This window comes from Anopheles funestus, chromosome 3RL (genome assembly GCF_943734845.2).
Source record: "Anopheles funestus chromosome 3RL, idAnoFuneDA-416_04, whole genome shotgun sequence".
Lineage (NCBI taxonomy): Eukaryota > Metazoa > Arthropoda > Insecta > Diptera > Culicidae > Anopheles > Anopheles funestus.
In genome coordinates this window covers 14,148,261-14,174,694 of record NC_064599.1, presented here as the reverse complement: position 1 = coordinate 14,174,694, position 26,434 = coordinate 14,148,261, and the positions used below count along the sequence as shown (strand labels likewise).

General features: G+C 43.0%; 1 protein-coding gene across 4 annotated transcripts in view; it reads right to left on the bottom strand.

The window, feature by feature from the left end:
* The window catches only part of LOC125770366 (protein bric-a-brac 1-like), a 130,460-nt gene that overhangs the window by 72,671 nt on the left and 31,355 nt on the right, over positions 1–26,434 (bottom strand). The window contains exon 3 of one of the 4 annotated variants that reach the window (XM_049439860.1): positions 4,942–8,133. The exons of the other annotated variants lie outside the window; for them this stretch is intronic. Coding sequence (XP_049295817.1) covers positions 8,101–8,133 — 33 coding nt within the window. The 3' untranslated portion in view covers positions 4,942–8,100. Of the gene's footprint in view, positions 1–4,941; positions 8,134–26,434 lie in introns of those variants that run through there. 4 annotated transcript variants of the gene reach the window in all.

The following is a 26,434-nucleotide window of genomic DNA, read 5'->3' as shown; positions in this document are numbered from 1 at the left end:
ATGGTTCAATTGAAAGTTGTTGCACTGGGATGGCAAATGGATCGAGAAATCATTTCCTTCTATTCAGCCACATTTGGTAACATTTGGTGTCCCAAGACTATGTTTTAGAGCATTAGTTCCAATTTTTGTACGCTCTCGGAAATAGTTTTTGATCGTTTATTTCTGTTATGTGCGGGAATTAACCTGATGATTGGAGGATTAAAAATGTTGCTCCCGAAAGATAGAGTTCTTATAGAGATTAGAGGAATATTTTTCTATTGTACATTGAAAAAAAAAAAGGTGGCTAAAGCTATGCGAATTCTTGACTTTATTGGAAAGAATTCTTTGATTATATATGTTCCTTTTTTCATTTCAAGTCCCATTTGGGCACCGTTGAATCCTACACGCCTTTGTGAGTTCCTCGATAATATGCTCGTCCCAAATGTTTCTCGCATGTGAACTAACCATTTAGAAATTGCCTTTCTGCCATTTTTCTTCCAAACGTAACCAAGTGCATCCGAATGCATATGCAATCGGCTAGTTGGCCCATATTGTTGTGGAGGTTTTTCTAGGGTTCTACCAATAACGATGCGTCTATCTGTCGACGAACGATACAAACCACCCACCCAGCTGTGGTACGACGGTGAGGGCAATGAGAACGGAAGAAATATAAGGATAATGTTACGGTTTCGGTAAGAACCGATTACAACCCATCAAAGCTTCAAAGCCTTCCTCGGCTCGGAAAAGCTTCCTACGCCCCATTCCCATTCTCGGCACCACCTGACCACCGAACGGCAGGCGAAAGTTCGCCCATGGATATAACCATAAATTGGGAAAGATATTATTAGATAGCCATGGCTAACCGCCCCACCGCCGGTACTCACCGGGCTCTGGTGCGTTAAGGCCCGGTTACTATTGGGAGTCGTCCACCGTGCCCTATCGATGGGCGAGAAGCGTAAAACTTCATTTATTATCCGATAGCCGACAGACCAATTTGTAAAACACAAATAAAAACCACGGATGCACCGAACGCGGGCGCACACCGAGCGCATACATACCTGCTTCGCCCATGCCGGGGCAACGCAAAACAACCAGCCAAACCTAACGAAATAACGATACACGTTAACTTTGGCCAATCAGCCTCAGTTTAGACGCGCGAATGCCGGCTCGTTGGGGCCGGTGAAATAAAATATGTTTGATTAGCACGCAACTTCTGGTCGCTCTGGGGATACAATTTCTTTGCTTTTGGTACCTCTTCTCCATCCGAGCGTTAGGGGCGAGGGTGCGGGGGGTGGTATTGGGCATGCAAGGAAGTGGGCTTTTACTGTTGTTGTGTTTGCCTTTCGATGCAATTCGATTAGGTTCTGTGCTGGGTGGCAGTACTGTAGTACAGCCTAACTGCTAGCCCTGCAAGCGTCATTACGCATCGGTTTGGAAGGAAACGAAACGGGCTCTTTCGCCTCAAACTCCTCAACTGCTGTGTGTAAGGAACAGTGTAATGTTGTTCCCAATATCCTCTACTACTGTTGCCGTACAGGATGCAGGAACCGTTTCGTACCAAAAAAAAAAATCCAAACTCACTCCCTCGTTTGAGATTCCCCACTCACGGTCGTAATGCATTTGCATTGCGTAATAACAATGTTGCATCGCGAACACAGGATACTAACAGGCCCAAACAGGCATTGCGAATCCTTGGTTTGCCGATGCCCAACTGCGTGCTGCGTAGACCGTACAAGACCATCTCGTATCGTACAATCGGAAAACTATTCCCATCGTCCCACCCCACCGCAGAAGCGATCGGTTGGAAGCAAATAAATGTTTATTTTATTACCCTCTTTTTGCTTTCGATTGAAATTTTCGAACATCGATAGGCTCACGAAACCGTGGAGTAGTGGATTGGGTTTTGTGCTGGCCTGGATAAGGTAACACAGGAGCTAAATAGTCCCGCGTGCGAAACTCGTCTATAGGCGGACGTTTGTTTTTTTTTCTCTCGTAGCCCGAACGCTTTTCCGGATGATTTCCACACTCATCGATTGGTTGGGCAGAGAAATGAGAAAAGTTTGTAATTCTAAGTAAATGCAGGTCGCTGTATAATTTACCAGTTTTTTGGGCTTCTGAGTTTCGTTGCAAAGTTGGGCTACTTGCTTCAATGGCACGCAACGTGTACGCTTCACAACACGTTGGGCACGTTGTTTGGTTGTTTCGTGTTTTGCATTATTACGATGATTATAATCGAAGCAAAAGTTGATGTAATATTGCAACCTGGTCCGGGTAGCACATATGTGTGGAAGGAATAATTGAGGCAAGTTAGGCAAATCAATCGAAGGTTAGCAAACTATTTCGTGTTGGTTCTCAATAAACCTTAGACGAAGAGCGGTCAATAAATGCGAAATCTTTGTTCTTAATTTGCTTTCAATATTTGTGTAAACGTATTCTGTAAATAATATTTACTAGATATTGTACAGAAAAAAATTACACACCATGTAACTATGGCATAAAAATGCAAAACCTTGGGCGACCAATGGAAATAGAGGAAATTAAAAATTTCATTTATTTCCTAGCCTCGTGCCCGTGGACGATGGTCCAACAGTACGGCAACAGTTTTTCTTTTCCTCCCGTAACGAACGCAAGAGTATGTAATTTAATTATATTTTTATGAGTATAAATTAATTTAAGCATGAAACATGGCGGAAAAGATGCAAACGACAACGATAGAAAGGCAACAGCAAAAAAAAAAACAACATCAACATAGCGTCATTGAGTGAACGTTTCCGATGTACTAATTTTTCTTTCTCTCTCTCCGCCGTTGTGATGTTCATGTTTCTGTTTCGTCGTCTAAGCCAATGGCGTTAGAATACGACCATGAAGTCGCATCATCATCACCATCATCATTTGCGACGATGGACATAATTTTCCATTTCGGTTCACTTGTCCACCAGCTGACCGTAGTCTTTTATGATTGTATTTTTTGTTTGTTTTTGCCTTGTATAGTTTTACCACGCTTAAAGTTTGGTTCAAGTAGTATTCAAGTGAGGAAAATTCTACAACCAAGTCAACAGTATTTAGTTGCGTTACAATGTAATTTTCAATAAATTTATCTAAAAACACTTTTCTTCCATTTCTCGACTTTTTTCGGAAATCGATAATAATCGATACTAGCTTTACTATCTTTTTCCTTCTTTTTTAATCGTTCCTTACTTCCGGTAGTGAAATTAGTCGTTCGTATCGAAGTTCCAACCATTATTGGGTAAGGTGAAAAACACTTCGGACACTGCGAGCGCTGCTTCTTTAGCGCTAGTCCCGGGTCCAAATGATAGGGCTACTATCATCATTAGTAATAGCTGTACCATTTCTCTGCACGCTTTCCCATCCCATGGAAAATGGTTTGCATGTGTGTGGTGTCTTTCTCGTTGCCGGAAGAGTAACTGTTTGAAGTGGTTCAAGTACAACATAAGCGCAAAGATCCGAAGAACGCGTAAGTGGGACGTATTTAATGTATGTATGGCGTATTGGCACAAACGGGACAAGACTTTCCGATGATCGATAAAATTCGAATCATACGGCAACGGGGCAAGAAAAGGGTGCAAGGCAGACAGTGTGCTCGCTGTACATTCGCCCGTTGCCCGGGAGTGAGACCGGCGGGCCGCACCCTTCGTTCATATTTTATGATTATGAATACTTGCCTCTATCCCGTGCGGGATTATTTATTATTCATATAATAATACAATAAAATATATTTGTAATAATATACACCGTGTGCCGTGCCGCTGCCACTAAATTACAGCCTCGCGCTGGTTGGCAAGGTTCGGAGGAAGAAAAAAAAGGGGGGTGACGGAACAGCGAAGGCGACGGAAGACAGAACCCCGTCTTCGCCCGTGCCGTACTTCCTGACCGACCTCTCTCCGGTTGCCATTAGTCCGGTGTGGATGGATAGCGGCAAATGCCAAGGCCGCGCCGTAAGGCAAACCCTATCGCCTTAACCCGCGTCGCGTTATGTCGCGCACGCGGTAAAAGCCACATGCAAGGGCAAATTCACCACTACACAAACACACACGCTGGACGGAACCGGTGCGCGGTACAGAATTCCAGGCATTTCGATAAAATAAATTAAATATTAAAACCCAGTAATTATTGATGTTTCTACCCTTTCCTCTCCGCGTTCGCTGTCTGCTCGCACCGTCCCCCTTTCCGGTTCACCGAATGTCTCTTGTTTTGTTGCCCTTACGTTGGCGTGCGGACGATGTGTAGTAGTACACAGTGCAATCGTTTCGGTTTGCGCGTTCGTCCGTGGTGTTTCTTTCCGTTTTGGGGTAAAGTGACCGTCTGAAGTCAAAGTGTCCCCCGAATTGAGGGGGACGTTGTTGTTCCGTTCAATGATGCCACCACCCCCTCGACACTCGGCAACGGTTGGACATATGGGTGAAAAAGGGGTTTAACGTGTGTGTGTGTTTAAACAAGCGAGTAAGAAAGAAACCCATGATTTATGTCTTCTTCAACAAGTTTAGCAAACGCGAACGTCCTGCAACGGTGTTGATAATTCTTTTTCGGAATGGGAGGACAGCCGAACCGAATGATTTGTAGGTTGCTGTTATTATCCGGTTGACGTATGGTAATGTGGTAGCAAATGTAGTGTATTATATCGTACCATCATAGTGATAACCCGTAGACGAGCATTTACAATTTATGACTATTTTAAAACAATGGCATTTGATGCATTCGGATAATCGTGAAACAAAGATGCAATCTATTTGTTTTTTTCATGTCATGTTTGTGGATTAATGTTGTCGCCTAAGAGTAAAATATTTGAAAGATAATTAAAGGAAAATTCTTATATTACTTGCTTAACTTTGAATATAGATTTATTGAAAATTTGACACTGAAATTTTTAAGACAAAGATTATTTTTAAATTTTTTTTATGTTTTCAAAGACTTACTTCCGAAATAACAGGTTTAAACTCATAAAAAAAATCAATGTGCTGTTAAATTTGTATAGTTTAAAAAATGTTTAAAATATTCAGTAGCTTATCAAAAATTATTTCAAAATGGCCTTTTGTGAAAGATTTATAAAGCATCTATTTCCTCCTTAGAAAAATCCTAAGTTTGTTGGAAATTGATTTTTATCATTTAAATAATGTTCCCAAATTTCCATATTATATAACGCAAATGTTTAAATCTCACGATTATCAATAATTATGTACCTTTACGTGATGAATTTGAATAAAAAAAATTCTATGTTTTTCAATACTGATCACCTCTTATAATTGTACTCGTACACATTTTTTTACCAATTGGCTTAAACAAAAAAAAACAGACCGATCTCTCACTAGTATCCCTTTCGTCGGCCGGATCCGGTGTGCAACAAAGTCAATTAAACGAGACCACCTTCAACATACGCGAATGACAACATGCGCGTGGAAATTCTATAACTGGACACAAACATATCCCCGTAGCGTTGTTCAAACACTTTCCTTTTTGCAACGTACCTCAACGTAACGAATAAAGTCCCCGAGGCTAGCACACATATCCATCGCCAATCCTTCACGACAACTCATCGATCCATCGGTGTTCTGTTTGGGACCGATCCGTACAACCAAACTCGGTGGAGTAAAAATATATTCATTTTCTACTTACACAAAAAAATGGTACGAATGCGAGTTGGGGGGAGAAAAAAACAACCAACTATTCCGTCTGCATCCGAAAGGGAAATTGCTCAGATCATATGCTTTCCCGCTGCGACGATGGCGATGCATTCCGACGAGCCAATTCGAGATCGTCTCCTTCTCGAACTGTCACAAACTGTGGGCCTGATGGAGCGGAAGTTTCCGTGTCTACCGCCTATTCGCGCTCGGTTTGCAGTTTTCCTTCGGACGCCAGGTGCAACGGTGCATCATCTGGCGTTCGCTGCACGGACGCGTCCCATGGCCCATCCCCAATCCCAATCATATTGGCTCGATGGGTATGGAACGCAGACGTCCGGCGTAACGCGATACTGAGCTGAGCCAGTTCTCAGAAGGTGCAAGGAGACGAGGTGATGGGGAATGGTATAAATTTCCTTCCTTCAGCAGTGTCGTCATCATCGTTCCGGTGGGCCCTACGGGCTGCTTTATCCATCACGCAAAATATGACGATAGGTATTGGGCTGGCCCTTCAATACATGCGGCAGAACGTCACCCGATGACAGGGCTCTTACCTGCTTTGCACCGGCTGTGGGGTTTGGCACGAAATTGCACTTGCAACTTGCCAAATGCACCCATCTTCTGGACGACACCTTCATTCGGACCCGGTTCGCTAACTGGACTTTGCATCATCGCACTGGCTTGTCGTCTGGTTACCGCTGGGTAGAGGGTAAACACACTCCACCTGCCGAGTGCACTAGAAAGGTGCAATGGATAGGTGTAATTGTGCAATGCAAGAAAAATAGGCTCCCGGTTCCGACGGAGGATGTACAAAGAGTGGAAAAAGAATTCAGTAAATTGCTACAACACGTCTCCGCGCTGTGCTGAACTAGCTCATCCTAGAGTTCGAACCCCCCCAAGCCTACCTTCGAAGGCCTTTTGCGATGGATGTACGCATCCATATCGCACCCGCACAAACATGGTCGAATGAAGGGAATGAAGAGGTAAAAAGATGCTTCCATCCTGTATGCCCGCAAATGCATGTGCCGGCCGACAGTCGGACAGACAGAACGATCATCGGTCCAACATTCGAAATGATGATGCATCGAGTGAAATGCAGAAACTGACGAATTGTATGCATCCATCAACGGATGCGCTGACGTGACATAGGATTCGGGACTTGGAAAGCAATTCGTGAAAAACGAACGAACACCACCACGTACGGCAATCTTTCGGCACCGTTTCGTTTCACCGTTTGGCAGGGCTTGGGATGAAGTTATACTAGCCGTCCGGACTCCAAGGAGGTGCACTGACAACATGTGCGAACGGGTTGGGCATGAATTTTGATGAAACTTGTCAACCACCATCCCAACACCATCCGTCTCCTTTCCTTCTTTTGGAGCGGTTGTTTTTCCTTTCGAACATTCGATGCCTACGATTCGGGCATGGAACCACCGTACCACAAGCAGACAGTGGGTAAACGCATCGTCCCGGGGCTGGCAAGAACTGCAAGCGAGCCTTTTAAAATTGAATTATATTTTATATATTTTATTTCCACAACCACGTATCTGTGCTATCCGGAAGGTTTCCCAATTTTGCGTACGACCATCACCATCTGACCGTGGGTCGATACTGGACTAGTGTCTCATATTCGGTAGGGTAACTCCATCGTACCATCATCGGTGGGGAAGAAGCACCTCAGGTCAGTAGACTGTCTGCTGTTGGAGATTTATCCAGCACACGATGGTTTTGTATTTGCTCTTCGACGAGACTGCACTAGACCACGGTTCCCAACAGAAGGTGCAGCAGACACGGAACAGTTGCAGCAGAAGCAGTGTGCATTCGTCATTCGTTACGTCTCGGTGTTGCTTGATGCACCGAATACACATGAAGTATTCTTTTGCTCCGGGTAGAGCCCGACCAACGACTTGTTTTGCACGGTCACTCACAATCAGTCACCCGAGAGGAAACTTTCCCGGTACGGTGGCCAGAAGCATCCTCGGACCCTCTTGGAACGGGAGGTTTTGTAAGGGTGAAAAAGTACGCTGGACAGTGCAAACACTTCGGGTGTGTTTGTGTGCGTTTGAGAAGGCCACTACCGTACAAGTGGTGTCAATTTTGACAAACGACCGACCCATCCGGGCCTTTGGAGGATTGGTGGGCGCCGGTTTGAAGGGGGTGGATGAAACTTTGTGGTTGGTTTTCGGATGCTAGTGAGTTTTTGGGTACTCACGCTCCTACGAAAGGGACTGATAATTGCCATTGATTGTTGCAGACCTAGCATTTGCGATGCCATTGTTACGTTTGTGACGATGTACGATAATATCGATGAATTTAATTATAGGTTATAGGTTTCTAGATAGTTTTTCCCCATTATAAATGGAATACCATTTATGGTGCTACTCACAGAGCTGGGTTGATGTGTTCGTTGGTTGATTCAAGCTCAACATGGCAGTGTATAAGATGAAATATTGTTTGTACATTTTACCAAATATAAGCGAGGTTTTTAGACATGATGATATTTATGATATTCACTCACCTGAAATGATAAAAAAGAGAGAAATATGTTATTAGCAGGATGACATTTTTCAAATAAGTGTTTTGTTTCATATATTGTGGAGTTAGTATCATTTTATAGATGTTTGCAAATTATTTTCGAAATTCCAAAAATAATTATTATTAACTTAATTGAATATCAATCAAAATGGCCGTTCCGTCAGTTCTAGTATAATTCAATTTAAATTCAAATAATAATTGTATAAAATTATACCGTCTATCAGTCTTAAGTCTTGAATGATATGGCATTCATAATGTAGGACTTTTCTTGCGAAACTGATTTTTTATACAAGTAAAAAAATTGCAATAAACCTTAATTATTCCTACATTAGATTAAATAGGTAAAGGAAAAAATTCTGTATAAAATTAATCTAATGTCGCATAAGCGAAGAATATTCTATACTATTCTACTAAAGCTGAACAAACAACATGTCCCATTAGGACCATTTTTTCACCCTTCCTAATCAATGTTTTGAGTCTGTCACCATTACATTTTGTTATTCTTTTCATCCATGCTTATTACAGCATCAAACTCTTTCACCACACAAAAGCATGAATATGTTCTGGCTTCAGCAGCCACATTTTTATTCAATTTCATATGCGTAACTACCACTGCTCCTTTCGTCCTTTTTTACCGCCTTCCACACACCGTCCACGGTAAAGATGGAACCAGAATGGTGCTTATTGCACGAAATAATAACAAAACCTTCGTCGTCTGCTCATCTGCCACCCGATGCGAAGCTCATTGCCCAGTACCGCTACCATACCGTACATAAATGCATATGTATGTTTAGCAAGCAACACACATTAACCATCCAACCAACCGTTCGTATCCGCGTAGTGGGAGAAATTCGTAAAAATTAAAAACGCGATTTTCCACTTTCCACTCAATTTTGTTTGCGTCTCCCGCTTTCCGTTGCGTTATATGTGTGTGTGGTTCCATTTTGTCCGCTACGTGGTAACACCTTCCCTTTTCCGTAAAGGGGGGGGGGGGGGGCGACGGTCGAGGGTTCCATATGTGAGGGCCAGAGGCACAGGATTCCGCGCGTATTGAGTGTTGCGTTTTTGCTTGTTTTGTTTAACGTTTTGCTTGCTATTTCCGGGCGACTTTTCTTTCAACGCAGACCACCAATGCCTTTCGGCGGACAAACGTTGTACGGTGTCCTATCGTAGAGCGACACATAAGTATAGGGGGGAAGGGTTAGCAGCAGGGTTAGGAAGGAGGAGTAGAAAAAACAATGCATTTATAAAAAAGCACCTGAGCTTGTAAATGCTTTCGGCCAACATTTTAGATGAGTTCTGCTAGATCTTGGTACCAAGCAGTAGGGTTACATTGTAGTGGTACGACCATACGACCGGACGAGATGTATGACAGGACGATACGAATTGTACGATGTATGACAAAAAAACAACAACATCAAATGCACCCTTACTTGAGTTTCGTGTCCTCATCGTACAGCGTCAACAGCTTTTCCTCTTTACCCGGAATACACGGAAAAATAAAAATCCCAATTTCCAATGGAGGCGCCCGGTACGGGACTGTGTGACTTTCATTATTTTTTTGTTTTTGGTCCACACTGTTGTGTTATGTTATTTTATTTTATTCGGTCAGTAACAGATCCACCGGCTTTGGACCACTGCAGTCAGTCGCTCGGTTCGTCGTTCGGAAACGGGGTAAAAATTAAGATGCGCTTCAGGGAAGCGGGATTGTGGGAAGATTGTGGGACGATCCTTCGCCCGAAGTTACAAAGCGAACGACAGGAAATAAAATCAAACAAAAGTTTGGTAGCCGTGTTGCTACTAAAAAAAGAAAACAACCTAACGCCGTTATGGCACTGCATGATGCTGATTCGGCATACGAAATGCCACGGTTTCTTTCGCCAAGAGCCATTGCCTCGTACGCATATTTTTGTTATTTTTTTTTCACTTCTTTCATGATAGAATGGGTAGATTTGAAGGTTCAGTGGTTCCCTTGCCAACGTTACAACGGTACATGTTACATGCGCCTCATCCCGAGTTCGCATCCCCAACGCTTCGTATGTATTGGGAGCACGGTTAGCAAAAAAAGCGACATAGCACACAGATGAGTTCTGCCGAAAACTGTCCGTACCGTATGAGAAGACCACCGTCTATGTTGTGCGGGGGAGGGAAAAATCATTGTGCAGCATAAGGGCGTGTGACACGGTAAAAGGTGGATAGAAATTAAAAAGTGTTATGTGGGTGACAGGAATCTCTTCTTTTGCTTTCCCGCTCGCTCGGCTAAAGTGTTCAATAAAAGAAAAACAAAACACTCAAACCCACCCACCACCGCAATCCAGTATGCACATGTCGTACGGGTATTCGTTAGCCAGTGCCAAACTATTGCGTGGTTTTGGTAGAAGACACCTTTCAGCATAGTTTTTTTTAGTTTTACATGTCCGAGGGTAAGGAGAAAAATCGAACCAACTACAATGGCGCTGTGAACGGTAAAGGTTCCGATGCCAGGTAGTGAATGGTCCTGAGGTGCCTTCAGACATGTTGGCCGTTCGATAGAAATTCTATTGTATAGTGTTGTATTGCTTGAGTATGTTGTCGTTTTCTCTATATTAAAACAACAATGTAACAGGCATTAAAAGAAAAATCGAAGGAATTTCTTAATCATAATCTCTCCTTAAAGATGGATTTATTTTAAGTATCGGTTTGGGTTTAGTAAAAATATGATGAATCGAAAAAAACATCAAAAGTTAGATTTATGTAATCCAAATGTAAAACTTCAAAGCACTAAAATCGTACAATCCTCTTCCAAAAACATGTTTTGTGCTTTATAGAGCTGATAGGTAACATAAAATATCAAAAATATGAACGCGACAATGAGCAACAAAACATTGCAATCGCAATCCATCAGCATTAGTCTGCTGTTCGGTTTAAACATTCACACGTTTAAAAAAAATCGGCCTTCCATCCTTACAAGGTGAGCTTGGGGGGAAAGTTACTCTACCCCACCAAATTGAAATGTTTCAATTGGGTTTGAGGTGGAGAATTCGGGCACAGAAAAGCGGGATGGTAGGCACCGTTCGGCTGTGTGTCCCTTTATGCCTCCTTTATTTTCGTGTGTGTGTTTTTTAAACCCCCCATCTACCACATTAGAAACTTTTCTGCAGCAACTGCCTGGAGCACCTAGTGCCCCGTCCGTACCCACTAGCACTTACGGTTCCATCCCACCGGCAAGAACAATTATCGGAGGATGAATTTCTGTTTCTGTCGCGTGTATTTGGCGTATTGGTCGGATGGAGGCGAGATAGTCGCGATACATCCCAATTTCGTTTGACTAGTCTGTACCATACCGACTCTTCTCCCACCTCTTCCGACCCCTCTACTCTACAAAAAAGGTACAACAAATGCAATCGTTTCGATATACTTTTTTTGGGTGCAATCGTTTTTTTTCCTTTTTTCAGAAGCCAACCGTCTCCGACTCCACTGTCGGATTCGCTTTATCTCCCATTGTACGCGAGTGTACGCGAGTGTGGAAGATCCCGCGAATCCTCTGAATGATATTTAATATAATATAACGGCTACCGGTGCACGGTTTCATAACGGTAAGCTCGTCGCCGAGGCTTCGGAATATTCGGAAAGGAGGGGTTCTCGATTTTTTGGTTTGCTCTGTTTTTAGGCAACTCACCCTCCAACTCACATTTACTCCCCCGAAAAAAGCAAGAGGACTCTCTTTGTGTGTCTCCCTGCCCAAATACGACACTGTGTGGATCTTTTCGTCGTACAGTGCATTTGCTTACATCCTCGTGTGCCCCGATTGGCCGGGAGTGACGATGACGGGCGTGCAAACTCCAACCGAAGCCCCCCGTTTTGGAATGGGTTTTGCGATTTTGTTGTGTATTTTTTGGGAATTTGTGTGTGTGTGTGTGTGTTTCGTTGGCATTATTTCACCATTTCGCTTTGCGCAAGAGGAGATTCATTTTTTAGACCCCATTTCATCCGGTATCTATCTTCTGCTTCACTGCTGGTTGCGATTTTTCTGCACACAAATTTGCGTTCCCTTGCCTGTGTCTTTACCAGGGTGAGGAATCCGTTTGGCGTTTTCCATACCATGGGATATGGGTGCAGGATATAGTTTTTTTCTGCACTCCTTTCACCGGTCCGGATAGATGAGCTAGCCTTTGCATGGAAGGAATCACTCGGCCCCAGTACTAACGAGTGCTATCGAACCTGAAGGGACGTCGTGCACACTAAGAGAGCGAAACACAGTTTATGTGGGTGGGTGTGTGCGTGTGCAGGGGAGTTTGTAGCCACGTCTAGCCAGTACCATTCGTTTGTGTTTTCCTCTTTCTGGAGAATTGATGAGTAACTATAGATAGATGGATAGGCATTTTCTCCACGGGCTTTACCGAACGCGGCTTTGCAGTAATGTCCGCCGAGGTAAATGCGTCGTCGTACGGTGGACGTTTTTATTTGAAAAAAAAAACAAAACAAAACTACAAAATCCAACCGTACGGAGCGTTTTGTGGCAGACATTTGGAAATGAAATGAAACAGCCGACCGTAAGTGAGTAGTTGTTTTTTGGATATACAAAACGCACGCTATTTCGCTGTTAGATGTTGAAATTTGAAGAAGGATGAATGCGTTTATACGGGTTTATTGGGGGAGGGTGAAAAATGAGAAAATAAGATTTTAAGCAAGGATTGAGTTGGGTTTTTTTTCAAATGTATTTTTAGTTGATCGTTAGAAAACAGAAAATCCAGAAAATTAGCAAAATTTTATGGAAACGAATTATTTTCACTGATCCTTTTCGCTATACGGCAGGAAAAAAAGCTACTCAGGCAAACCAGGTTAAACTCAACTAATTTAGACATATTTAACCGTTATTTTGGGTCGGCCCGGTGCTTTATGTGCTACACCACAGGAAAGGGTATAAAATCCCATCCGGACCGTCACCTCGTAGCAAGGACTGACTATCCGGCTGCTTGGCAAAATAAGTGTAGTAAACCAGAAATGACCGGCACGATCTTAGAGAGGTCGTTAAACCTAGAAGAGAGTTCCCAAGAAGAGACTGATCTTTTACCGTTCCATTTATCCTTAACATGAATTATGGTGTAAATGAACACTCTTCTATTAATTTAAAAGAGTTTTTAGAAAGGTGAAACATATAATACCAACACACGTCACAAAGGCTTGTAACTGCACGCAAGATGTAAGATCCGCAGAAAGAAAACGCACAATGAGAAGTGGAAATAATTTCTTGGTGCATACATACATGCCTCATCAGCATCTTTTACACAACCTTTATGTGTCCAGCGTACGAAGGGAAAGGGCACCCGTTTGAGCATGGAATTGGCACGGAACTGCACGTTTTGTTTGTCAAACAACGCTCGACGGTGAACGTTCCTTTTGCCATCGGAAAAGTTGATATTTACGTAACGTACGTATGCCGGGAGACGAAACTTTGATGGGTACCTTTGCCAGACATTCACATGCTCTATCGAATTACATTTCTTGTGCGATGATTTCCGACAAACGCGTTACCTTTTGCGAGTGCTGATAAATGCTTATGCTTATAGACAGGTAGACGGAAAGATAACACATAAATTGTGCGTGACATGCCGCTGGGAGTATTCAGCCAAAAACGACGGCTAATCCTTGCGCTCGTCAAATTCACACGGTTCTGGCCGGGCCGGGAAAGGCACCACAATTAGAAAAGGCGATCGATCGGCTTGACAGAAGCCGGCAAATAAAGCAAAAGTGAACGAATTTAAATTCAAACGAACCACAACGCATCCAAATCATAACCAATCATACCCATCATCAATGTGCGGCCGAGCCGTGGGTTTTGCGCATTTCGGTAGCACGAAGCAAATTAATAAAAATGATAACCTACGGGGAGGGTTTTTTTCCCTTCACTGGTTTCGTTGGAAAAGCCATCCTCTCTGGTGTGTTTGAGGCTGTGGAGCAACCATATTTGTGTGTGTGTGTGTTGAAGTTTTTGGGGGAATAAAAATAATGATACCCGAATGGTTTGAAAACAAAGCAACAAAAAAAGAAGGAAAACGGGTCAGCGCGGTGAGAGGTATGTGACGAAAAATACTATCTGACTGTATTATAATGATCAAGCAGGCTGGCGTTTGATCGTACATTGGGGAAGGATGCAAAACCACCGTTCGATAATTTGCATACGAACTGGCGAAGAAACAAAACGGAACGATCGTTCGTCCATGCAGTCCCATGCTTAATCAATCTCAAGGTCAGCGATCCTGTGCACATTTTGGAGCGCTTTCAGTTCTAGGGCACAGCAGAAATTCGGCATCAACACACACCAAACAGCGAGAAAAAAATTGAAGATCTTCAACAGTATCAGACAGGTCCTCTGGCGGCGTATCAGCCGTCGAAAACCGATCGATAGGAAAATTATGTTTAAGCACATAAACACTACCTTTCTGAACTTCTGAGCTGCTACCCTGCGCACCCGTTGGAGCAAAACCGCATAGGTAAGCATCTTAGAAGCGGTAAGGCGGTTTTTGTTTGATTGCATAAAACTTTGCAAAGAAAATAATATCTTCTTACCATGGTACAAAAAAACCCCTCAAACGATGATCATCAGTGTGGAGCAAAAAGAAAAAAAAAGTTGGTAGCATTTGGTTTTTTTGTTTGTTGGCAAACATTACTCTCCATGATCATGGTGTGGAGCAATAATATAATGTTTAAGAAGACGATCGATTCGATGCTGCAACAGAAGCGATATTCTTTAAGCTGCATCTTACCACCGGAAAATAAATGAAACGATCGGTGTGGATAATTTGCGATAATGTTACTTATGCTGATGATGAGCGCGTAACAAATGATGCTGCATGAGTGTTCGAACGGGGGCGATACATAGTAACAGCAACAGTACGGTGCGGATACAGCCACATTCGTGGGTTGCGGGTGGATCACTAGACAGCATAAAATCGCTACCACACTACGTGACGTAAACGTGTCGTTTTGGTATTTCATTCTTCGCGTGTAAAGTGTGGCTTCACTTTAATGTTGCCTCCCGAAATGGTCGATTATGTTTTTGCCGGTCGGAAGACGTGCACCGAGTACGATGCCACTACTTGATGCTGTTACATCGAAGCGTAAAAGTAACGTCATCTTGGCACCGTACAATACTATTTATGCTCGTCGGTGAACCATAAATCTTCATCCATCCTGATCCATTCACTCGGTCCGATCGGTTGCACCGAGGCAGAGAGGCAGAGAGATTTATCAGCGACCCATCTTTTTCGATCGTTTCTCGCTTTATTCACTTGTCGTGATGGGATAGTGAAAAACGAAAACTAAAACGGCATTTAGTCACAACTTTGGAGAACGCACAATGATGCATTAGAAATAGATACATCATAACAGGTAGCTTGAACTTTTAGAAAGGAATTTTATGCTTTTAGAATTGTATTACTCAGGAAAAGGGAAAACGTAAAGACAACATATTGAAAACATGAAAAACAGCTAATAGGGAATACTTCAAAGCAAAATTTACTGAACGTTTTCTGCTAGCATTGGATGAGTTTCTGTTGCAAAATCTTTCTCTCGTCTCAGTCTCAGCTCACGGTTGGTTGGTTGTGATTTATTTCTTTATTATTGTTTATGATCTTTGCGTACCGTTGGCCGGTTCTGATGCGAAGTGACTATTCATCTGCGATGTTGTAACTTTCCACTCGAATGGATTGTTTTCTTCCCTTTTTAACCATGAATTGTGACAAACAAATTTTTGCTTGTGAACAACAAGAGTTCCTGAGGTTAGCATGAATAAATCATGAAAACTGTTTTGTATTGAATTATTTAAAATATTTATTTTCTTCCACACGTCACATCACATTAAAGCTCTGAGAAAATGAACCTTTGAAACTGCTAATTTCGAAAGGCACGGATAATCCAACTCCAGATTAAAAGGCATCCGGATAAATGGCGTTCTATTGTAGAGATTCTCTGAAAAAATTCTCACTCTTTACAAAGAGTTGAAACAGTTGAGTTGAGATTTGACTGAAAGAATGGTTATAAGTATTCGAATCTTTTACTCACTCTTTTTAGAGTGATAGAAGCATTGCTCTAACCTAATCCTTTAATTACTGCTTGTCACTTATTAGTCGGTACAGAAAGTGAGTGAGTCATTAGTTGGAACAGAGAGTGAGTGAGTGAAAAACGTAAAGGAGCGAGTAAAAGAGTCATAAAAAACTCCATTGCAGGATCAAACTCACTCGCTCGCTCTTACTCGGTGTGCACATCTCTCTTCTACAGTATATTTGTTTCGAACATGAAAGCGATATAAAAGTCCTAGCGTACACGTACATTCAATTGAAACAATGTACAATTTGTAGTTGATTATTTCCTACACCGTATGGTATCATGTTTACTGACATAATAACGATGATACAGACATTTTGCCATTTTTACGCATTTACTACATGTGTACTAACAGCAACATGGGCACTTTATGCCCCGAAACCGATGCAGCAACCTTATGCTGGAGGTCAATTGTTCTTGCAATTTTTCTTCCAGCTCGTACATTACTTACCAACAGTCATTCAAACGCAAGCGTATCGTACCGGCGACTGGTAACGTATTCGCATGTGTTGCATACGACCTAAACTGCGTCCTTCTTCAGTCCCGCACTGCAACACCATACCCAAAACATATGTTGACCAACTTCCGCAATGTTGTGGACCGTGCGCTATTGTTATCGTTAAACCGAAATCGAAAAAAGCCGAACCCTGTCTTTTGCTATCCGATCCGAACCGTCCGTCTCGGACTGCGGCGTATACTGGCACCATACTGGCAACATATACTGGCAACATATACTGGACACCATACTGGCGGCGTATATGTTTACGTACATTTTCGCATACTTCAATGCGTTTCGCGGGGTGAAAAACGTTTTCCGCGAAACAATAATAATGCCACCCCTCCCCCCTTTCTATGATGATGATGATGATGATGATGATTCTGAAAACATTCCGAATGCAGTTGAAACATGTATTCAAATTTATAATAACAATAAACATTAGCAAATATTTATTTACGATCACTAGGGGGACGGACGGACCCTCTTTTGGCAGCGGGCCCTTCGGCAGCAAAGGGAAAAGAAAACACAACCCATACAAAAGCAGAACCCTTATGCACTGTTTGGTTTTAGATTTTGTGCAACATATTTTCTTTGCCCCTCCGTTCCGACCGGGCCATTCCGGTGCTAATAGTGCTGGGCACGCTATTTATCGACCGCGCTATAAACCGATAGGCCCCTTCACGATCCTAGCGAAATGGCGGCAGTCGTTTTGGAGGCAGTTTGGGACGTTGCCGTTCTTCGCATTCGCGGAAGAAATCTTAAGTCACGGACACCAACCATTCAAGAGGCCCACTTTGGTCACCATTCGCGAATTTCTACGGCGTTGTTCGAAATGGGGGTTGTATGGTTTTAAAACCGATTGAATCCCACTCACTCCGCTTAGGGCTGGAATGTGCCGCATAAAATTCGCAACATTAACTGCCGCAACATATGTGTGTGTTGCGTGGCGCGCGTGGTTTTGCGGCATGTGTTTTGACTGGGTGCGTCAATCATATCCAGGGCAATTCGGGGCATCCCGTCTCGGGAAGGTTTTGTTTGGATTTAATTTTTGTACGATTCGCTCGCATCGTTGACGGTACTCAGTATTCGGGCGTAAGGACTTTCGCTTCCTCGCTGCTGGTGGGCACATTATCGTTGTTAACCCAGTTCAGTACGGGTACGGGTTTTATTCCAAACGGCAAAATAACAAATATTAAATTACATTTACATTGAATTGCTCTAACCGATTGGCTCAAGTAGGGAGGTGCACCAAACGTTGTGCCTACATCATCATCGGAGCACGGTCGATCTAGAAGGGAATCAACAAACGATACAATTCGTGCCAAAACCACACACCCCCATTTTCCGGTGTAATGTACAGCAGAAGGGGAGAAGAGAAAATATTTGCTATAAAATATGATTGATGTAATAAATGTACCAAATGCGTTCCTTTCGAAAGCAAAACAAAAGTAACTATTGTTTTGTTATTATACGTAAAAAGACAATTACATGTGGAAAATACTTGGTAAACAAATCAATATATTTCAAAAAGCTTAAACTCTTTTTCTTTCTCTCTCTCTCTCTCTCTCTCTCTCTCTCTCTCTTAAAAACACAAAAAAGAGTAAATCTTCCTTCATTTAACACTGTTTGATTCGAAAACAATGCATCCAACGCAGCCAGGACATAATTTGTATGCACCATTTCTTCCTCCCAAAAATTGCATTCCCTGCTGTTCCAGCTTCCATCTTCTTTTACAAATATACAAAAAAAAATTCACATCATTCACAAAAAAACAAAATCTCGATAAAATATTTAACAACATCTACGAGTACAAACAAGTATCCTAATTCGTACGCCTTTCCATCCATGCCGTGCCTGCGTGCGTGTTTGTGTGCGATTTCGAAGGCTTTACGGCTTTTTCCGGTTGCGTACGTACGTATGGTGCATCAATTATGCAAAATGCAATTTCAAAAACGTAATGATAAAACTTCTACGCCCGGAGATGCTACCGGTGTTTCGTGTGCGACTGTTGCCCAAGTCAAGTGAGTCTTTCCCACACCCCTCCCCGGGTTCCCGTGCCGTGTTCCCAAGAGGTGTGCATGTAGAGGCGTTTTGCAGTGCAGTTTTTGGTTGACTGCGGTGTTGCACTAGGTAAAAAAGGAAGACGCTGCAAATGGGAGAAGGGGGGGGAGAAAGAAGGGGGTAGAGTGCATCCCAAAGCCGACGGCGACGACTTTGGTTGCAACTTTGGTTGAAAAAGTGTTACAACCGGACGTGTGTACAGAAAGATATGTCACGGGGGTTTGGCTGGGTCACAACTGGTGGGTGTGCATTTGGATGGAAAATCTAATTTCGATCGTCGTTCGTCTGGCAAAGAATAAACCAGGGCGATATGTTCGGTACACGGCACGACTTTCCGTGTGTATGTGTGTTTCTGTGTTTTAGCATAATTTTTGACCATTTGTGTGTAACAACATAAAGCACCTGGATGTAACTCCCGGTACCGTGCAAAAGTATCGACCAGGGATTTGAAGTTTGGCCTGTTGTACGTACGGAATTTCTTTACGCATTTTGAGATCGTTCACTGATCTCCGGCACATATCCGACCCGTAAGAGAGACACTTTTTTAGGGGAAAGAAAACAGTTGGGAAGCAATTTTATGCATTATTTGCTTCATCACGGTTCCGGCCCGCGCGGATCGCTACGTCGAAAATTGAAGTATGTGGAGCAGGTCGGACACGAGTTGTCAGCGTAGTTTTGCACCTTCCAAACTGCCGTTTGTTCAACGGCACGCGTGGGAGTTGACGTGTAATTTGGCACAAAATTCAACCATTTCGTGCGTGTGTGTGCGTGTTTGTCTCGTTGTGTTGAGGTACGAATCATGCGTAACAGGTGATGTATGTTGGAGTATGTTGGATGGGTGGTCTGGGCAAAAGCGATTGAAAGACACAATTTATTTATTTTACGAAAATTTAAAAGCATGCGAGAAAAATATGCAAATAAATAAATCGAAAAAAAAACAAACAAAAAATAATTCTAATTTTCCCATTTCCCAGTGCTAAATATGCACCCAAAAAACGACAAAGTAAATGAGGTGAAAATTAATGTTTATGCTTTCCCTTCCTGCGTACCACGAGTGTCACTACGGGTGGCCACTTTAGACAGGAATGCCTCGCTCCCTCCCCTTCAACCTACCTTCATTTCCCTCTATTTTAGTTTCACGCCTCCCACATACGGTTCCTCACGATCGACATTCAAGAGATATGCACATTTTAGTAGGTATTGCAGTTTTGCAGCACAAGCTAGAGTAACAGCCAAACGATACTACTGATCCAACAGGCCTAGTGTTATAGCACACTGTACCAACGACGGAAAGAACCCTGCGCCACGCGCTCTACAGACGGTTGATGCAAAAGGTACGCTCGGTGCATCACTTTGATGATGCACCTTTTTGCATCCGTTGAGAGGAACCAGAAACGTATCAACACCGGTGCTGCATGCGTGCAATACGTTGCAATGCACAACCACCCAGCCCCCCCCCCCCCCCAAAATGAATGCTGGTGCGACGTTCTGCACACAACAGAAAGCACAAATTTAGATGCGGCGAAAAAGTGTGGCCCCTTAGCCAGGGGCACAAAAAGAGACATAAATCTAAATGAAGTTCCGTCCGTTCATCTGATGTTCTAATAAATAAGAAATCAACTTCCCTACAAGGGACGGCCGAATATGTTGCTGACGCGTTTGGACATTTTTATCCCGCATCCCGCAACATCCAAATGCATTCCACCAGGCACACGGCAGAAGAATGGAGGATTTCCACTTCAGAAAAAGGCCTACCGAAGCGTGGCGCCTTTTTGGGAAGACTGAGAAGCAACAACAACAACAAAAAAAGGAAGCATCACATTTCTCTCAAGCACACCCGCATGCATTGACGCAACTCGATGCGTTGACGAACTCGTCCGGTGCAGTCCGTATCGTGAGTGCATTCTCATTAGGAGTGCATTTTCCGTACGCGAATAGCCGATCTTTCGTTTTCGGTCGAACGGTGAGCTGATGATAAATTCGAGGACCCCAAAACTGTACGACTGGATATGCGAATTTCCCGGTACATTACCGATCCCCCCACCCCCAAAAACCCCGTCCGGATCACCGTTTTGGGTCACGTCATTGTTGTGCCTGCGAAGTACCGTAACCACACGTGGACGAAATTTTAATCAAACTATTCTAATTATCTATTTATCGATGCACCGATGCATCCGAGCACGGGGACGAGTATGGTTCCCGCTGGTTGGCTGTGCCGGGTGGTGAACTCACACACCGGCACACGAGCTGCTTCACATCATTTTCTTCGTGTAGCGTGTTTATTGGATCGCTCCCTGAGGAGTGCAGTTTCAGGTGCTGGAGCATTTCGTCGACGGCTTGACTGGAGGGAAAGAATGAAGATATAAATTTTCAATAAACAGCACCCGGTGTATCCCGGGATGGGATGGACCTGAGTGACCTGAGTGCAGCAGCAGAAGGTGTCCGAAATGTGACAATGAAGCGATCACTAATAAACTTTGGCCTTTGACGTACCAACGCTGGACTACCAAAAGGGAGAAAACCCATTCCCGCCTGCTAGAGGAGATGTCCCGGCCTTTGGCTCAACAAAACTTTTGTTGTGAAATGTTTTTCATTTTTATGTTCTTTATGTTTTGATGTATTAAAAAAAAGCAAGAAACCTAACCATTACCCCTTTTAAGCACGAAACGATTCATTCCGGGATCATTAACCCGACCCTTCTTTCTCGAAGTGAGACACAATTGGGAAATGGTGGGGAATGATATACAACGATCCATTTTCCATCACTTTGTTTTACTGGCTGTTTTTTGTTGTTGTTGTTGTACCCCATTCCTAAACCCGTCACAACACTGCCAAGAACGGTTGCACAACCGTTCCATCTTTCGTCGCAACCGGTCTTTTTTATTATGAGAATCTCTTTACCGGTGTTAGGGAGGAGAGAGAGGTTGTTACGAACATTTCAATCGCACAGCTCCCCAGTAGCTTATTGCTTATAGTTTTTCCTTTTGCTCGAGTGTTTCCCGCTTGCTTTTAGGTTCTGCATCCCCCCTTTCAACCCCACCCCTCCCCTTTCCTTTCCCTTCTCCAAACACACTGCCGTACGATTCGGTGTCCATTCATGCTGCGATCACCGAGCGAACCCGGCGCGGTCGACGATGATTGTGATAAATTAATTCCGGATGATATAAATTAAACAAATAATTAATTTCTGTCTTGAGCTGCTCCAATACCACCCTCTCCCACCATGTTCTCCACTTACCCCCACAATAATCCCCATTTTCGTACGATCGGCTTATCCGAGGGGTTTGTGTCGCAGCTGGTCGTTTCATTGGAGGGTATGTTTTATCTGTGAGTGTGTGCGTGTGTGTGTGGGTTTGTTTGTGTGTCAAAGTGCCCTTTTGTGTCTTTAAACTATCACACGCTAATGGGTGACTTTTGGTGGTGGTTGGAAGAGAGGGGACACGTTGCGCCGGCTGCAGTTTGATGGATGAATGATCGAGGAAGAATATTTATGTCCAGCATGGAAAGAAATTAGCATGAAGCATGGTGGGTGACGTTATTCTAAGCAGTGACGAGGAATGCGGACCGGAGAGAGACGATACAAATAGATGAAGAAACATTCTTCATTTTTTTTCTTCCAATTTAGCCAAGGCGAATGAAATGCATGCACCCAACGGCTACCGGTTGACCTTATGACGAATCGGTGATAGAGCATGTGTAGATTCGTCCATCCTATCTATTGCGCGTGTGACAAATGCATAGGAAAATGGATAAATGCCCGTATGGCCTATCGGTGTGCAACTAGCTAGCTCTAAGGCTTAATAATCATCACAACAAATAGAGAAGAAAAAAAAATGCTCACCCAGAGCAGCGACGTGTTACGAAACGTACAGCAAATGGCATCTGCATCTACCTTTTATAGCCTAGTCTCGCGCACCATTACAACCTTCATTCGAAGCTGCAAGCATGCAACACGGAACACTAACGGCCGCCATACAAAGCCTCGGAATGCAACCCTTCATTCTTTTCCCAGTAGCGAGCGGCTAGTGTAATTGCAGGCTTTTGTTGCTGCGGGAGTGTAATGAGTATAAAAAAGGAAAAAGGAAAAATAATAAACACACACACACACACACAAAACACAGAGAGAGAAAAATAACAACAAAAACAGTGGAATGTAATTTTGTAACGAAGTACAATCGCGCGACGGTTACCTTTTGCTGTGCTGAAGCTTTCTGAGCTGGATCACGTTATTAGTGCATTTTACGAAAGGGAAATATAATGACATGCTCGTTCAAAGCAAGTGAATAGTTGTCGATAATCAGTTGTTAGGAAAATAGGGACGGTTTTCATGTGGTTAAGCTTGAAGGTATTGGTATGCAATGAACGCCGTTTGATAATCAATTTTTTCCTCAATGTTGGGAAAAGAATAATTGATTAATTTCGCACATTGCTGGGGAAGGGATTACAGCTTCTCCAAAGGGGGTTTTTAATTTGCAAATAATCTATTCAATCTAAACAATCAATTGCTTCTAAAATAGAACAAAATTAGCGAGTTTATTGAGCGATTATTTTAGTTTTGTTCGTTTATTAGATATTTTATTAGTCTCTCGAAAAAAAAATTCCCACGATTGTCCATGAAAGAGATAAAACATTCTCTCGGTAATGTATTACATTCAGCCATACGATGCACTGCTAATGAATGCCTCTGTCGAAACAACAGCGATTACAGTTCGTATGGTGGATAGACTCTAACGAGGAAAAACTTTTCCTACGTTTAACATCTGCCACATCTGTCCGTTGCATTCCTATCTCCTCAGCCACCTGAAGGAAAACCAGATCACTGTGATGTATTCTTCCACGCTAACCCTTGCTGTAAGAGTGCGTTGGTTCTGCTGTAAAAAGGAGGAAGGTGACCAGAATGGTTTGCTATGTGACGACAACCTCGTCAATGCTGGTACAGCTGATGATGATGCACCATGAGTTCTAGCGTCGCATTTGCTGAGCAACGGCTCCATAATGCTCACCATCCCCAAAAACCTTCCCGAACAAGATAAACCTTCCCAGGTTATTGCCGTATAACACACAAACCAGCCCGAAAGGCTTGAATTCGCTGTGCGGTGTATTGCAAACGACAAGACCCATGCATCCTATGCAACCGTCAGATGCATTTGAAGATGCATATTGAATGAAACACGGGCGTGTTTTATAACTCCTAAATGTGCAAATTTATAATTCCATGTTTATTTAAAACAAAATAAATCCTCCCTGGAGCGAGAGTTCCAGTAGGCTTTCTGGGCTTTTCGGTGCGAAGTCCATGGCGAAGGTTTGGGATCAGTTTTCTCGCTCGGCAATGCTAAGCATGATGCTGGCAAGTTGGAAGAGATTGAGGATGATCCAAGGGGGTTTGGGATATCGGCTACGTACGATAAAGCCTCTCCGTGGCAAAGGTTTTCTGCCAAGCACAAGGTGGTGAATGTGCTCGAACCGTTCGATAAAAGGGCGGGATGGTAGACGGAAAGATCCCCGCCACGATACATTCAGGCCTTTGCCCCGGCATCAAACGGCGCACAATATTCGGTCCAAAAAGGATATTGAATCAAATTCGTCATCAAATAATCATGCGACGAATAGAAATAGAATACATGGGCGCCTATGTTCGTCCGTTTTTTGGGCAGGGGAACCAACATCGTTCCAGAGTTTCTCCCCCATCGCTTACACTTACACAGGCACTGCGTAACGACACGGTGCATCGGTGCATTTCAGTACATTGGCACATTCTGAGTATCCGGCACCATTTTCGACGACGACACCACCCCCCGGGGGGCTTTTGTTGGAAAAGCGTCCAAATTTCTGTACTTTTCCTCCCAGACACGGTGTTTTACGGGTTTTGTTCTTGCCGTTGCACAACCCGGAAGCGATCGGAAATAATGGCCCGGGAGGTTAGATGATGGTCATGCGAACCGTATTCGTTCGCGCAGCGATGATCATGAATAGTTACATTAATCTTTTGTCTCCAGAACGCACAACCCTCATTCGTCTTTACCACGGTGGCGATGCCGTACTTGTGGATGAGAAAGGTGACATGATGTGTTGGTATCCTGCCATCGAAACGATTCGTGGCTGTGTTTTGCTATAATTTTCTCAAATATTTTGTAAGCAATGTCACAAAACGATGGCGATTTGCTTAATGGTTCACGTGTAGAAGCTTACGGAATGGATTTGGTACTTTGCGATGAGAACAAGTGACAATGCAATGTCTCCTGTTTTGGAACATATTTAAGATAATTTATAATTTGGTTCTTATTTTAGTAATATTTTATAGTTATTGTTTATTTTCTTCTTTTCTCAAATTTTCTATATAAATAAATTTTAATTAAAATTATATTTAATTTAATTTTAATGTCACAGAATCAATTCTTAGGTTTTTTTTAGTATTTCGTAAAACATTGATCTTGTCCAAAAATCTTTTTAGAAAATTTTTAGTTACAAAACAAGTTAGAAACAATTTCAACATAAATCTGTCATATAAATTATAATACTAGTCTTTATTCTTAAATCTTTAAATATAACAAAAAAATAAAAAAATATCACTTGTAAAAGAAAAGGATAACCACACTTACTCCAATGCTATTGTAGGTTAGGTTGTCATTGAATTTCAATTTACAGAAACACTCTATTTGTTTTCAATAAAACGAATAAAAAATCAATAAAACGATTTTTTTGTTTGTTTTTTTTTGCTAGTCATCTCTTCGTGAGATCTTCTCCATGGGTAAGTACCACTTGCGTACAGCTGGCAATGAATTTCGCACCAGAACTCTAAATTGGATGACGAAATTCTAAAATTCAATCTCATTAAATTTGCAACAGTCGTACGATTTGTGCGTCGTTGCGAATGCGTTTGTTGCGTTTGCTTTCTTCGCTTGGTGGTTTTGTCGTATGGTGGACAGAAACGGGTGTTAGGGCTGCCAGCAGATGGTCCACTTGGCGATGCATACATCAGCGGACGACGTACGAGGCCAGTTAGCGAAGACCAAAAACCACGCCAACGAGAATGGTGAAGAGATTCGCTACTACGCGAAAACAATCACGCTCGTATTGCGCGAATCTGTACGACCTGGACAACCGAAAGTAGAACGTATTTCAAAAAGGACCGGGAGGCACCCACTATCATCGGTGGTATACGCACAGCGCCCGCAGCGATATACATCATGCGTACGGAGACAGGAAAAAAATGGGCAGATCCTCTAATTTCGTGCTTCGTAGCCTAGCTATTGTATTATAGAGGCTTGTTCAGTAAAGCGAGCGGAATAGAAAAAAATCCTCCCCGAACACGCTACATGAAGAAATTCACACAAACCACAACATATCTGGTCCAGCCGCAAGGTCCGATCGTGACGGTTGGTTCTTTGCTTTTTGAAAACGTCTGCTTGAGGTGGCTAGCGTGGTTTGGAATTATTTGGAGGTTGGATACAAGACACCCGCGAATTGCGCTGAAGATGCGCATCTACCAAAGTCAACTACAGTGACCACTCATGCATTTTTAATAATTCCTTTCTGGCTTGTAGATTTGTGCTAGGTATTTTTCGCCGTTCTCATATGTTGCTGTTAACAGGCTAAAAACGTTTGGAAAAATTTAACAGCACCAGCTTGTCAAATAAAT